The sequence below is a fragment of the Zingiber officinale genome, chromosome 6B (assembly GCF_018446385.1).
Source record: "Zingiber officinale cultivar Zhangliang chromosome 6B, Zo_v1.1, whole genome shotgun sequence".
In the NCBI taxonomy this organism is placed as follows: domain Eukaryota; kingdom Viridiplantae; phylum Streptophyta; class Magnoliopsida; order Zingiberales; family Zingiberaceae; genus Zingiber; species Zingiber officinale.
Genome location: NC_055996.1, coordinates 129772459 through 129785456, shown reverse-complemented (window position 1 = coordinate 129785456; position 12998 = coordinate 129772459). Strand labels below are relative to the sequence as shown.

Here is a 12998-nt window from a genome sequence, read left to right as displayed (position 1 = left end):
TTGTTAGCCTAAGAACATATTGGTGGGGGTGCTAAGAGCGAACGAATCACTTTTTGCCATATATTAGTCGAATGAATCATAGATGATTGGTCTTCGTTTTTCATTTGAATAAGTCGTAACAATTTGGCGGAGTTAGGGCCGCTTACCGCTTTCTATTTGTTCATCATGATCTTGCTTATAGTCGACATAGGAAACATTAAAAAAATGATCATTTATGTGGAACTGCCACATCAGCGGCCCCTAGAGTCAGTCCCACTGATATAGAGGGAGGTAAATGCAAGTACACAGCTGAAAGCGCATGGTTGGGACGCTAACTCCAGGCAATGACACCTCGAGGATCGAACCCTAGACCTCTCGATCACGAAACCATGCTCCCCCAATCGTGCTACGCTCTAGGGACAAAAAAAAATGATTATTTATGATATACCTAAGGATGGCAATGGGGCGGGGTGGGGGTGAGTTTGTCATCTTCATCCCTGTCCCGTCTTTATTTTTTCGAGTTCAAAGATTCCCTAAACATTGACCCACGGAGATCAAATCTTCATCCCACTCCCATCCCCGCCCCATCCATAAATTTAATTTATATTATTATTAATGATAATATTAATATTAATATTAATATCAATATTATTAATAATATTATTATTAATATTTTAAAAAATATTAATATTAATATTAACACTATTATTAATATTTTAAAAAAATCTTATTATTATTTATAATAATAATAATAATAATATTCGAGGCGGGTTTGGGGATGAGGATAGTATTCTCATACCCGTCCCGAACTCGTCCCATTTCAAAAAAATCGGAGATCCCCAGGGGCGGATCCAGAGGGGGGGCGGCATCGGCGGTCGCCCCTCCCCCCTTTGTCGGTAATGGAACCCCTAGTAGTATGGGATTCCACCTGTGGAGATAGAAGATACCGCCCCTTGTTTCACGTAAAAATCATCCTTCCATGTTTGAATTCCTGGATCCACCATTGGAGATCTCTATTTTCATTTTGGATTTTTCTCGTGGAACTCCAAATCCGTGGGGAAAATTGTCATCTCTAAGATAGAACTTAAAATCATCATAATTATCTTTCTTTATATTCGTAAGATTTATATTCGTAAGATTGATTTTAGGGGTTGTTGATATGATGATTCTATATTTTTTTAAAATAATCATAATTATCGATGACTCTACTATAAGCATTAAAAAACTATCACATAAAATTCTAAATTGTGATGACCGTTTACATGAACTTTTGTGATAGTTCACACTAAAAGATGACCGTCGGTATTTATAGTCAAAGTCCCCACTAATAGATATGAATGTAAGAGCAATTTATTTGAAAAAAAAATTAAAATAAAATCTCTTTTGATCCACATTAAATCCTTTTCATATCCAAAATTGAGTTTTTAATAGTATGAAATATGAATTCATCCTAAATGTCCTATTCATTTAGTAGCTCCAACTTAATAATAATAAAAAAAAACATATATTATGATTTTCAAAATACCTCTAACATTCATCATCTTTTTCAAAATATTAAATTGTCAAAACACTTTTAAAATTTTTATTCTATTATTAAAAATATTGCCTTTCATATTAATAAACAACTAGTTTAGATAGATGAACTAGTTTGAGACATCTTAAAAATTAATAAAATACATTTTGACTCAAGTATTTCACACGTAGTTATTTTTTTATTAATGAAATGAGAACACATGAGAAATTAATGTGCAAATTACGTATCTCGAATGGACCACGTGGTACGTGATCGTACGCACATTAATTCAATATTCAGTGATAATTTATAATTTTGGCAATCTGCAATTTATTTCAAAAATATTTTATTTAAATACCCAATTTATAAAATTTTACAATCTTAAATTATTTATGATAAATCAAAAATAAAAAAACAATGTAAATTTCACGAGTTAAATAAATATTTTATGTAAATTATATATAAGGACTGTGAATGTTAATTATAATAACATTGATCCTCGTTAATAGTTTTTGATGTTTTTGATAAGTATTTATGTTTTTTTTCCAAGTAAAATACAAATATTAAACGTGATGGAAAATAAAAATTGATTGATGCCTCCACATTAACTCTCCACCACCGCCCTCACTCAACACGTCGCGTATCTCTTTTCCAAGCTTTTTTCTATGAGATGGACGGCAAGCGTCTATTTGATGCCCACTTATTCCACCTATTTAATAAAAAAATAAAAAACATATATAATAATAGCTCCGCTTAAGGGTGTAATAGCCGAACAGAACTCTTGGATGTTTGAGTTTGACTCGTTTATAATCAAGCCGAGCTCGAGTTTTATTTAACGAATATATTCATGGCTCACGAGCTTTTATCGAGCCTAAACGAGCTTAATAAATCTAAATTATAAATTTAAATATTTATTAAAAATTAAATTATATATTTTTAAAAAATTATAATATTCTTGTTAAAATTTATAATTTTATTCTAATAAATAAATTTAATATATTTATCTATGTTTTTCATAAGTAGAGTGTAAAATCTATAAATTTCATATCAAAACTATTATTTTTTTTTATTTAAAAGTTGATTCATGAGCTTAACGAACATGTTCACAAGCTAACGAGCCGAATATTGTGAAGTTTGAGCTTGGTTTGTTTCTCTTAACGAGCCTCATTAAACGAGCTCAAACGAACTTTTATCGAATCGAGCTTCGAATAGCTCACGAGCGGCTTGGCTCATTTACACGACTAACTCTGCTACGATGATAAATGACATAGTACATTTTCAAGCAATTTAAATTCAATTCTTACATAATGAAATTAAGACGTCACGAGCTATAGTACTTTTTTGGATTTTACTTATTTATCTATTAATTGAGTTTGAAGATTTGAAAAAATAATAATAATATCAATATTTTATATTTTCATTTCGAAAATACGTGACAAGCACTATAATGCCAATTTATTTAAACCTTGACGACTAAATAGAGAAGTAGGAAATGCAAGTGTTCCCCACCATTTCTTTAAAATAGCTTAATTTGTCTCAACAACAACCATGATAAATAATAATAATTATAAAAAAAAAGGACACAATTGACTAATGATTAAAATTGATCACCTTAAATTTGTTCAGATCTAATCTAAAGATCCGTTTCACATTATTTTGGCTCCATAAAGAAATATTAGAACTTTTATATTATTTTATGTGAAGATCGATCTTTTATAATATTTGAATATAAATAAATGATAAGGAAAATTAATTTTTAGCCGTCATTTGATTAATGATTAAAGTTAATGAGACCAATTTTACTTAGATCTAATGGCATCTCTTTTCACTCTGATTTGAACCTTATTTTAAGACTATAATAAATCAAACTTTTGATAAAAGTTTATCGATTAATTAAATAAATTTAAATAATTCGTTAAATTAAATAAATAAATTTAAAGATTTTAACTTTTTTATATTTGTGAACAAAACTTATCAATCATATTTATATAAAAAAAACTCTTGTAAATAAATAGAGCTAGTGACAACCTTAAATTAAATTTAAAAATAAATTTAAGTTAAAACTCTATAATATCTAAATGAATCAAAATCAAATTAAACAAAACCAACCTTAAGCTCAAAAAATAACTATTTTAGCTTTCAATAAATTGGTTAATTTTAGCCTCGATTTGACTTTCACTAAATTACCATATCTTTTAACCTCAACTTGATTATTTCACTCATTCATATCTTTTACTATTTCATTATCGAATAAATTGAGACCCAAGTGGATCTCAAATAGATTGGTGCAATAAAAAAATATAATAAATTATCTAAGATTTCAAACCATATCCATAATAAATTATTATTTAATGACAAATTAGGTCTCAATTTGACTTGCTATGATCATGCTTTGAAGCCCGCTTTTTCTCTTTATGCATATTGCACCACCGTTACATTCTTTTATCGGTAAAAAAAAACAAAAGAAAACTGTTACAGACATATTAAAATGACGTTATTTGCATCAAATACCGCCCGATTCCGTTTTATTTATTTATTTATTGTGACGCTGATAAAATTCCGAAATCGACAAGGCAGCCGTCTCTGAAAATATATCGCTTTCAGTGACTGTCAAATCGGCATCATTAATCAGATAACGCTCCTGTGGTCTGTTACGCCCAACCAAACGACCGTTATTTTCAACCATGATGACTCATGTCCATCATTCTTACGTCAGCGGAATATATCAAAAAGGATTTATATGTTATGTTTGTAAGTTTTCAATTCTGCCCTCGGAGTTTATCGACCTTTAAGAATGCTTCCATTTTTTTATAAAAAAAAAATATTATTTCACTAAAAAAGCAATAAAAACATATTAAAGGGTTGCACATGAGTTAAGCAAAATTAAACTTTATTTCTCTGTATGGTCAAACAACAAACTCGAGGGTCAAAATGAAAAGTTCCAAATAATTTATAAAAAAATACAAATACAATATTCAAATAAATAAAAAATAATAAGGTTCACCTTCCAAGCACATCTCGCAATATCGATGGAAATTAAATTATCAATTGAAAATCCAATTTGCTTTCCTTCTTTGACTTCCCACCTCACCGTCCTTATAATCCTTCCCCTCCCTTCCTCTCTCCTTCTCTCTTTCACACAACACGGCAACAACAACAACGACAATTTTAAATTGCTCAAGAGCTTGTTCTTGTTCTTTGTTCTTGAATTGCAATTAGCTAGAATTCAATAGAAGGAGATCGATCGATCGCTCGCTCGTATGGGGAACAGTTTGGGAGGGAAGAAGAAGAAGATCGCCAAGGTGATGAAGGTGGACGGCACCACCCTAAGGATGAAGCCGCCGGCGCACGCCGTCTCCGTGCTCAGGGACCACCCGGGCTACACCCTCCTCGACGCAGACGAGGTAAAGCGTCTCGGCGTCCGCGCGCCGCCGCTCGAGCCGGAGGCGCCGCTGCTCCCCGGGAGGCTCTACTTCCTGGTGGAGCTCCCCCGCGCGCCGAGCCACCGCACGCCGCGCCGCGCCTGGTCGGGCGCGCTCCAGGTCAGCGCCAAGGAACGGCTGGAGAGCCTCCGCCTCACCCGCCGCTCCTTGTCGGACCTCTCGGTCCCCGCGGGATCCGGCGGCCAGTCGCCTAATATCTCCGCGGCGGAGGAGACCAAGGACGGCGGGCTCCGGCTGAAGATGAGGCTGCCGAAGGCCGAGGTGGAGAAGCTGATGCTGGAGAGCAAGGACGCCGCCGACGCCGCGCGGAGGATCATGCAGCTGTGCGCCGCCAGAGAAAGCGCGGCCCCGACGCCCTCGTCGTCGGTCATGTCGTCGCCGGAGCCGGCGACTCCGACGCTCCGGACCCCGCGCACCCCTCGCACTCCACGCACGGAGGTAAGTGATAGATAAGAAACCTCAAAATGCTGATAATTTGATGCCTTTTCCCCTCTCAATATTTTCGATAAACACAAAAAAAAACACACACACACAATTCTATTATTCTATTCAAATGATCAAACTACCAAATAATTTTAATTCAATAAATTTGGTAAATCATGAAATTATTGTCTGGATTCTAGTCTCAAAAACAATTTGTCTGATAAAAAAAAATATATAGAATTAGAAGCTTCCTCGTGAATTCCTCAAATTAAATGAATGAAGTGTAGCGAAAGGAAAGCTTGCCCGTGATTAATGGGGAAGTCAAAATCAATTTAAAGCAGCGTGTCAAAGTCGTGTTTGATACAATAACAACACTGTGTTACATAAATGTAGACCCGTAGAAAAGGTCAACGAGGCGGTTAAATAAGTCCACGATCCCACACTGTGCATTAAATCACAATTCAATTCCCCTTTTTTTTATTATTAATTAATTTTTTTCTTTATTTTGTGATTTGCAGAAGAGGACGAGGTTCGTGGCGTTGCCGGACGAGATCATCGCATGATGGTGGTGTTTCGGCAAATCATTAAGATACGATTAGTGGGTAATGGTTATGTAATTAGGGTACGTAATTGTACAATTATTTGGAGAAAAAAATATGAATTAAATCAAGAAATTAATTACTTACGGAAGATGTGAGTGGAGATGGAACATGAGAAGCTGCTGGGGCGTTTCCAATTCCCCCACGAGGAATTAATATAAAAGCTAGCTGTTGCCTGTGCTTGTTGGAGTTAGATGGTGTTTTACTACACTCAACTGTATTGTTTGGTTGATTTGATGCTTCTTATTACCGAAAATCAATTACTGTTAATTAATCAGATTATATGTTATGGGGAAAAAATGTTCATTTTATTTATTATTATTAATTTTGGGGGGAAAATATCTTGAACAGGAATGTGAATGCACTGTGAATTCCAGCTGGAGATAAAAAGCTTGAACAGGAATTCCAGCTATCCGCTAAACTTGTAGCAACTGTGTTAGAAAACTTGTAGCAATTGTGTTAGTAAACTGAATCAGGCATGAGCTAAACAAATAGGGGATAACATTAGGTAGAATCTGTGTCAGATTTTCCATCTTCATCTATTATATTTGATCATGTCTGAAGACTATAAGATGGCGCGTTGACTCCGATAGATAATTGATCGAAAAATAATAAGCTTCTCACGATCTGAAAGGATCCTGTGCACAATCAGACGAGCCAACAAAGTGTTAGTGACCTAAGACTGCGGTAGAAATCCCTGGCTAGACCCTCCAATGCTCAAGTCAGTCTTCTCTCTTGAAAGTCGAAAAAGAACAGTAGAGAAAGTAGTAGAAAGTAAGACTTCAGATGCAAATGTTTACGTATCTTCCTAGTGGAGAGGATTTTCCTTTTTATACCACCTCACATAACCTCCATATCATGCTCTAATTTGTTAGAGTTTGTTAGGTGATGAAAGAAAATATAATTTGATGTTTCATGATGGTTCTGAGGAATCTTTTTTCTACCCACGGATGTACCTCTTTTGTCGTTTATGCTCCACACTATTACTGAAGTTGTTGAAGGAAAACATTGTTATAACTGACTTATTAATGGGAAATTAGTTAGTTTTCAAAGGAGATTTCAAGGAAATATTTTCAGACAATTATGACAGACTATCAAAATATTGTCTATTGTTTACCTGCTGAATGCATCTCAGCCGCTCCACCAGGCCGGCCGCCCTACTTGTTATTGTATTAATCTGCTCGACCATACATTAAATATTGTAAAAACCTGCTCAGAAACTAATATAATACTCTTATTATGCCATAAGTTCACTTGAGGAGTCGTATAATAAAGCACGTATGTTAGAACTATATTATAGGGGTATTATACCTTCAGGTAATTTAAACCTACCCAACCTTTGATAAACCAGCCATATATAGAGAGTCATATGTTCAATCTATCCTCATTCGAATGATAGTGTATGTATAAAGAGTTTTTATGAGATAAAATGTTATTAAGTCCGCCCGGGTTTTGCTCGGTCGAGTGTTCACAGAGAACCTTATGTTCGTTCAACCTTTACCCGGTCGAATTCATATCAAGAACTATATATAAGGTTAAGTATCTTTGGGTTCGTCTGGGCTTTGCCCGGTTGATGTTCATAGAGAACCTTATGTCCATTTAGCCTTTACCCGACCGAACGCGTATCGAGAACTATATATAAGGTTAATTATCTCTGGGCCTGTCAGGGCTTTGCTTAGCTGGGTGTTCACAGAGAACTTTATGTATGTTCAGCCTTTATCGAGCTAAACGTGTATCAGAAACTATATATAAAGTTAAATATCTCTGGGTCCGTCCAGGCTTTGCCCAACCGGGTGTTCACAGAGAATGTTATGTTCATTTAGCCTTTACCCGGCTGAACGCGTATCAAGAACTATATATAAGGTTAAGTATCTCTGGATTCATCTGAGCTTTGCCCGGTCGGGTGTTCACAGAGAAGATTATGTCCGTTCAGCCTTTACCTGCTAAACGTGTATCAAGAACTATGTATAAGGTTAGGTATCTCTGGGTCCGTTCGGGCTTTACCTGGCCAGGTGTTCACAGAGAACCTTATGCCCGTTCAGTCTTTACCCGACCGAATGCATATCAAGAACTATATATAAGGTTCAGTATCTCTGTATCCGTCCGGGCTTTGCCCGACCTAGTGTTGATAGAGAAGTTTAATATTCGTTTAGGTTTACCCCATCCCAGTATTTTACATTAGAATCATCTAAGCGAGACCCGATAATTAGGTGATCAACTGAACCAGGTGGGGATTGCTTTCCTATCTTAATTTTAATCACCACACTACCTTAACCAGAATCTTCCTGTCTTCTCTGAAACCTGCTCGATACAACCTATATCAATATTCATTTTTATATTTATTTCTATATCCATTGGGTATTTAACTTTTATCATCATTCCTATCCCCATCGAAGGATCAACTATCCATGTCCTATATATTAGTATATGATTAATTATTATATAAGGGTAGATTAATCTTTTGTTATTATTTTATTGTCTATTTATATTTAATTTTCGCCTTTGTAAACCTAAATTTTTTGTAATACAATATGCTAGCCTTCTTTTGCGGTTACCGCCTTCTCTCCTTCTCTTTGTATTGCCTTTTACACTCTATTTGCATTATTTGCTTTGTTTACATGGTATCAGAGTCAATCTATCTCCTCATCTTTTCTCTTGCTGAATTATGGAATAGTTTTATTTTCAGAATTCTTTGAGGCATCTATAGAAGAATTATATTTTCTTGAGTTTCAATCGTTGAATCGCTTTGAAACTTTGAGAGAACGTTCCTCACATCCAGGGTTACATTTTGAACAGTGGAGATCATATTTTGAGTTCTTTGAATCCACCTGATGATAAAAAAAAATATGACTATTGATTTTGCCATCTTCATGAAAATCTGGTAGTCAAGCACAAAAATCTTTATTAGGCTGCAAATTTCTCCTGGATATTGACGATCCAATCAAGTGAAGCGATGCGACAGATTAGGCATTCCTTGTCCATCTTGGTTGTCAATTTTTCTCAGCCATTTTGTAAGTTATGCTCGTGGTGTTGTAGGAACCCTAATTGTTATTCGGTCACCTGTGAGATTCCGTCACTCTACAACCATGTTTAGTTCCAATAATACTTTCGGTCAATCTTCAACTATTCCATTTGGTTCACAACCGATGTTTGGGTAAACAAACAATATTGCTACTAATCTGTTTACTCCCAAACTCTTTGGAAGCCCAAATCTGTTTGGTGCATAGAATGGGAGTTCGATTTGTGGAGGCACGTCTACTGGGGTCTTTGGACAACCATCAACACCTACCTTTGGTGCTTCACCAACTCTGGCTTTTGGGAGCTCAATGCCTGCCTTTCGTGCATCATCAACTCTTGCTTTTAGCAGTGCTTCCTCTTCATTTGGTGGCTCTTCTTTGTTTGGACAGAAGCTAGCCTTTGGGGCTTTTGGTTCATCTCCAAACTAATCAAGTCCATTTAGTAGTATATTTCAGCCAACACAACCAGCATTTAGGAGCAGCCTCTTTGGTTCCACAACCCTATTCAGTCAATCCAGTCAACCTACATTTGGTGCTATTACTACCAAACAGTTTCAGAAGTTTCTTGCATCTCAGCCACATGCCATATCTGCCTCTTCTCACATAAGTTTGTCCTCTAGTGGTATCTCAGGTATTCATTTCCCTATTTGGATCCTTGATTCTAGAGTTTTACATCATATGTTACCAAATGTTAATTCTTTTATATCTATAAATTCATCTCCTTTTGTGTCGGTCATTACCGCTAATGGTTCTCCCATGTCATTAGTTGATGTTGGTTCTATTTGTACGTCTAATTTATCTACGTCTAATGTATATTATATTCCTATTCTTACTTTGAATCTTATCTCGGTCGGTCAATTATGTGATTCTGGTTTCTCAGTTTCTTTTACTTCATCTTCATGTTATGTACAGGATTTGCGATCCCATAAGCTGACTGGGATAGGTCGTAGGCAAGGAGATAATATGTATTAGAAGAGTTGAAAGTTCCGGATATTGCAGCTTCTAATGTTGATTTGTCATTCTTTTAGTTAAGTTGTATTTTTCTTTTGATTTTTATTTATGACATTCTCATTTTGGACATGTTTCTTCTTCTCGTTTAAAATACTTAACTTTTAAAGGAAATATAAATAGATAATAAAGAAATAACAAAAAGACTAATTTACCCCTCTGTAATAATTTATCATATACTAACATGTTCGAATCAGACTCTCCTCAAGAGGGAGGTTTGACCAGATGAGGAGGAGGATGAGATCAGTCTAGGTGGTTGAGGCTAAAGAACTTGGTGATGAAACGCACGAGGAGCAACAAATGAGAGTTGTGAGAGATCTTTGTAATCATAACTTTACTATAATAGAATAATATGAAGGTGTCTCAGTGGAGTAATTTGAATAGTGATGGTGAGTGAAATGATAATTAATCTCAATATGCTTAGTGCGCTCATGAAAGATAAAATTGCGAGTAATTTGAATGATACTGAGTTGTCACAATGCATAGGGATAGGGTTCGAGAGAAAAATATTCATATCAGCAAGTAGCTAACGTAACCAAACAATTTCAGTAGTACTAGAGGTCATAGCATGATATTCTGCTTTGGTAGAAGGATAAGAGACAATATCTTACTTTTTACTCTTCCAAGGGATAAGGGAATCTCCAAAAAAAAATGCAAAATCTTATGGCAGACTTACAATTTGAAGAATCACCACTCCAATCTGCATTTGAATAGACACGTAACTCTAAGATAGAAGTGGAAGGATAAATAAGATTATGAAACTGGGTACCTCAAAGATATCGAAGGATGCGAAGCACAACACCCCAGTGTACTAAAGTGGGAGAAGTAACAAACTGACTAACAATATGCATAACATAAGGAATGTCAGGTCTAGTGATGGTGAGATATACTAGACTGCCAACTAGAGTACGATATAAAGATGGATCTGGCAAGGGAACACCATCAATAGAAGAGTTGAAATTGCATTTAACTCGTGAGTTTGATATGAAAGATTTGGCTGGGTCCTCTGCGTTATTTTTTAGGAGTTAAAGAACTGGCTTATTCTCCCCGTGACTATCTTCTCTCATAATCCAAATATATTGGTGACATTCTGGAGCAAGCTCATCTATCTAACACTCGTACTGTTGATACTCTGTTTGAAGTTAATGCTCTGTACTCTTCTATGCTGATGGTGTTCCCTTGCTAGATCCATCTATATATCGCATTCTAGTTGACAGTCTAGTATATCTCACCATCACTAGACCTGACATTACTTATGTTGTACATATTGTCAGTCAGTTTGTTATTTCTCCTACTTCAATACATTGGGGAGCTGCGTCTCGCATCTTTCAATATCTTCGAGGTACCTAGTTTTATAGTCTTCTTTATTCTTCCACTTCTACTTTAGAGTTGCGTGCCTATTTAGATGTAGATTGAGATGGTGATTCTACATATCGTAAGTCTCCTATAGGATTTTGTGCTTTCTTGGGAGATTCCTTATCTATTGGAAGAGTAAAAAGTAAGATATCGTCTCTCGTTCTTCTATCGAAGTAAAATATCGGTGCTATGGCTTCTGCTACTGTTGAAATTGTTTGGTTACGTTGGCTACTTGTTAATATGAGTATTTTTTGTTGATACAGTCTGACCTGGCTGTTGTTTTGATATTGACACTGATTTAAGTTTGTATCAGATATTAATTAAACTCAGACTGATTAATGATCAAGGTTGATCATATGGAAAGGAAAAGTCCAAGTACGGATACTTGGCACGCGAAGTCGGAGAGGGCTCGGTAGCTTGTTCTCTGGACTAGGTCAGAGAGGGCTCGGTAGCTCGTTCTCTGGACCGGACGAAGTCGGAGAGGGCTCGGTAGCTCGTTCTCCGGACTAGGTCAGAGAGGGCTCGGTAGCTCGTTCTCTGGACCGGACAAAGTCAGAGAGGGCTCGGCAGCTCGTTCTCCGGACTAGGTCAGAGAGGGCTCGGTAGCTCGTTCTCTGAACCGGACAAAGTCGGAGAGGGCTCGGTATCTCGTTCTCTGAACCGGACAAAGTCGGAGAGGGCTCGGCAGCTCGTTCTCCGGACTAGGTCAGAGAGGGCTTGGTAGCTCGTTCTCTGGACCAGGAAGCCGTTAGGGTTTAGGGATAGGAGGCTCTAAAACTAACCTAAGGACATTGTGTTGATGCGGGAAGCATCCGACGATCGAACCTAAGTTTTGATAATGGCAAAGGATTCAAAGTTAAGGTGCTTTGTTATCTGACAGCTTTTGCTGAGTGTTTCAGGAAAGTCCTAACTGCGGTTAAGCAAGGTAAAAACCTAGGGGGTGGTAACCCTAGGTCATAGGGGGTGGTAACCCTATGCGGAAAGTCCTGGCAGGTCGATGGCTTCAGGCAAAAGTCCTAGGGGGTGGTAACCCTAGGTGGAAAGTCCTGGTGTCGCGAACCAGGTGAAAGTCTGGACTGGCCGGTGAAGCGGATGTTCAGCAGAAAGTCCGGAAGCATCGAGTGCCGAGCAAAGTCCGATCGATCTGGAGGATCGGCAGCAGGTAAATCTCCCGAGTGGAGTAGGTGAGGACGCGTTCCCGTAGAGGGAACAGAGGCGTCAGTCGACCTAGGGTTTCCGGTTGGAAACCCAAAGTCAATGCTGTCAAATCCTTTATTCATTATGTTTCGTGCTAACTTTGTTTTGCAGGTATGTGTTTGGGACTAACACATTTTGCGGGAACAAAGGAGCAAGTTACAACTCGGATGAGTCCGAGGCGCCTCCATGGAGCTTGGGGCGCCTCAGCGCAGCAGACTCGAGGCGCCTTGAATGGAGTTCAAGGCGCCTTGACCGAGGTTGGGCGCCTTGGATAGGTGGCGCCTTGAACCGAGATAGAGTTCGACCAGTCGGTCTGATCCACGCGGGTGACTCGGCTCATTCAAGGCGCCTTGATGAACAGTGTAAGGCGCCTTGAAAGGGGTCTCGACCAGCAGCTTCAAATATCTTCTTCCAAGTGACTCAAGTGCTACGTGCTGCTCCAAACGACGTTCCGAAGTGCTGC

The 12998-nt window shown here is 37.4% G+C and overlaps 1 protein-coding gene across 1 annotated transcript; it reads left to right on the top strand.

Annotated features, from left to right (window-relative positions):
• Positions 1–4541: 4541 nt before the first annotated feature.
• On the top strand, positions 4542–6282 carry LOC121989506 (uncharacterized protein At1g66480-like). Its single transcript, XM_042543595.1, has 2 exons — positions 4542–5373; positions 5877–6282. The coding sequence occupies exons 1-2, from the start codon at positions 4753–4755 to the stop codon at positions 5919–5921; spliced, it is 666 nt and encodes a 221-aa protein (XP_042399529.1). The 5' UTR covers positions 4542–4752; the 3' UTR covers positions 5922–6282.
• Positions 6283–12998: the final 6716 nt, after the last annotated feature.

Bases quoted from the DNA above. Each gene is read 5' to 3' on its own strand.
- LOC121989506 (XM_042543595.1), top strand. From the start codon at position 4,753: ATGGGGAACAGTTTGGGAGGGAAGAAGAAGAAGATCGCCAAGGTGATG. The intron at 5,374-5,876 runs GTAAGTGATAGA...TGTGATTTGCAG, and splicing joins CTCGCACTCCACGCACGGAG to AAGAGGACGAGGTTCGTGGC.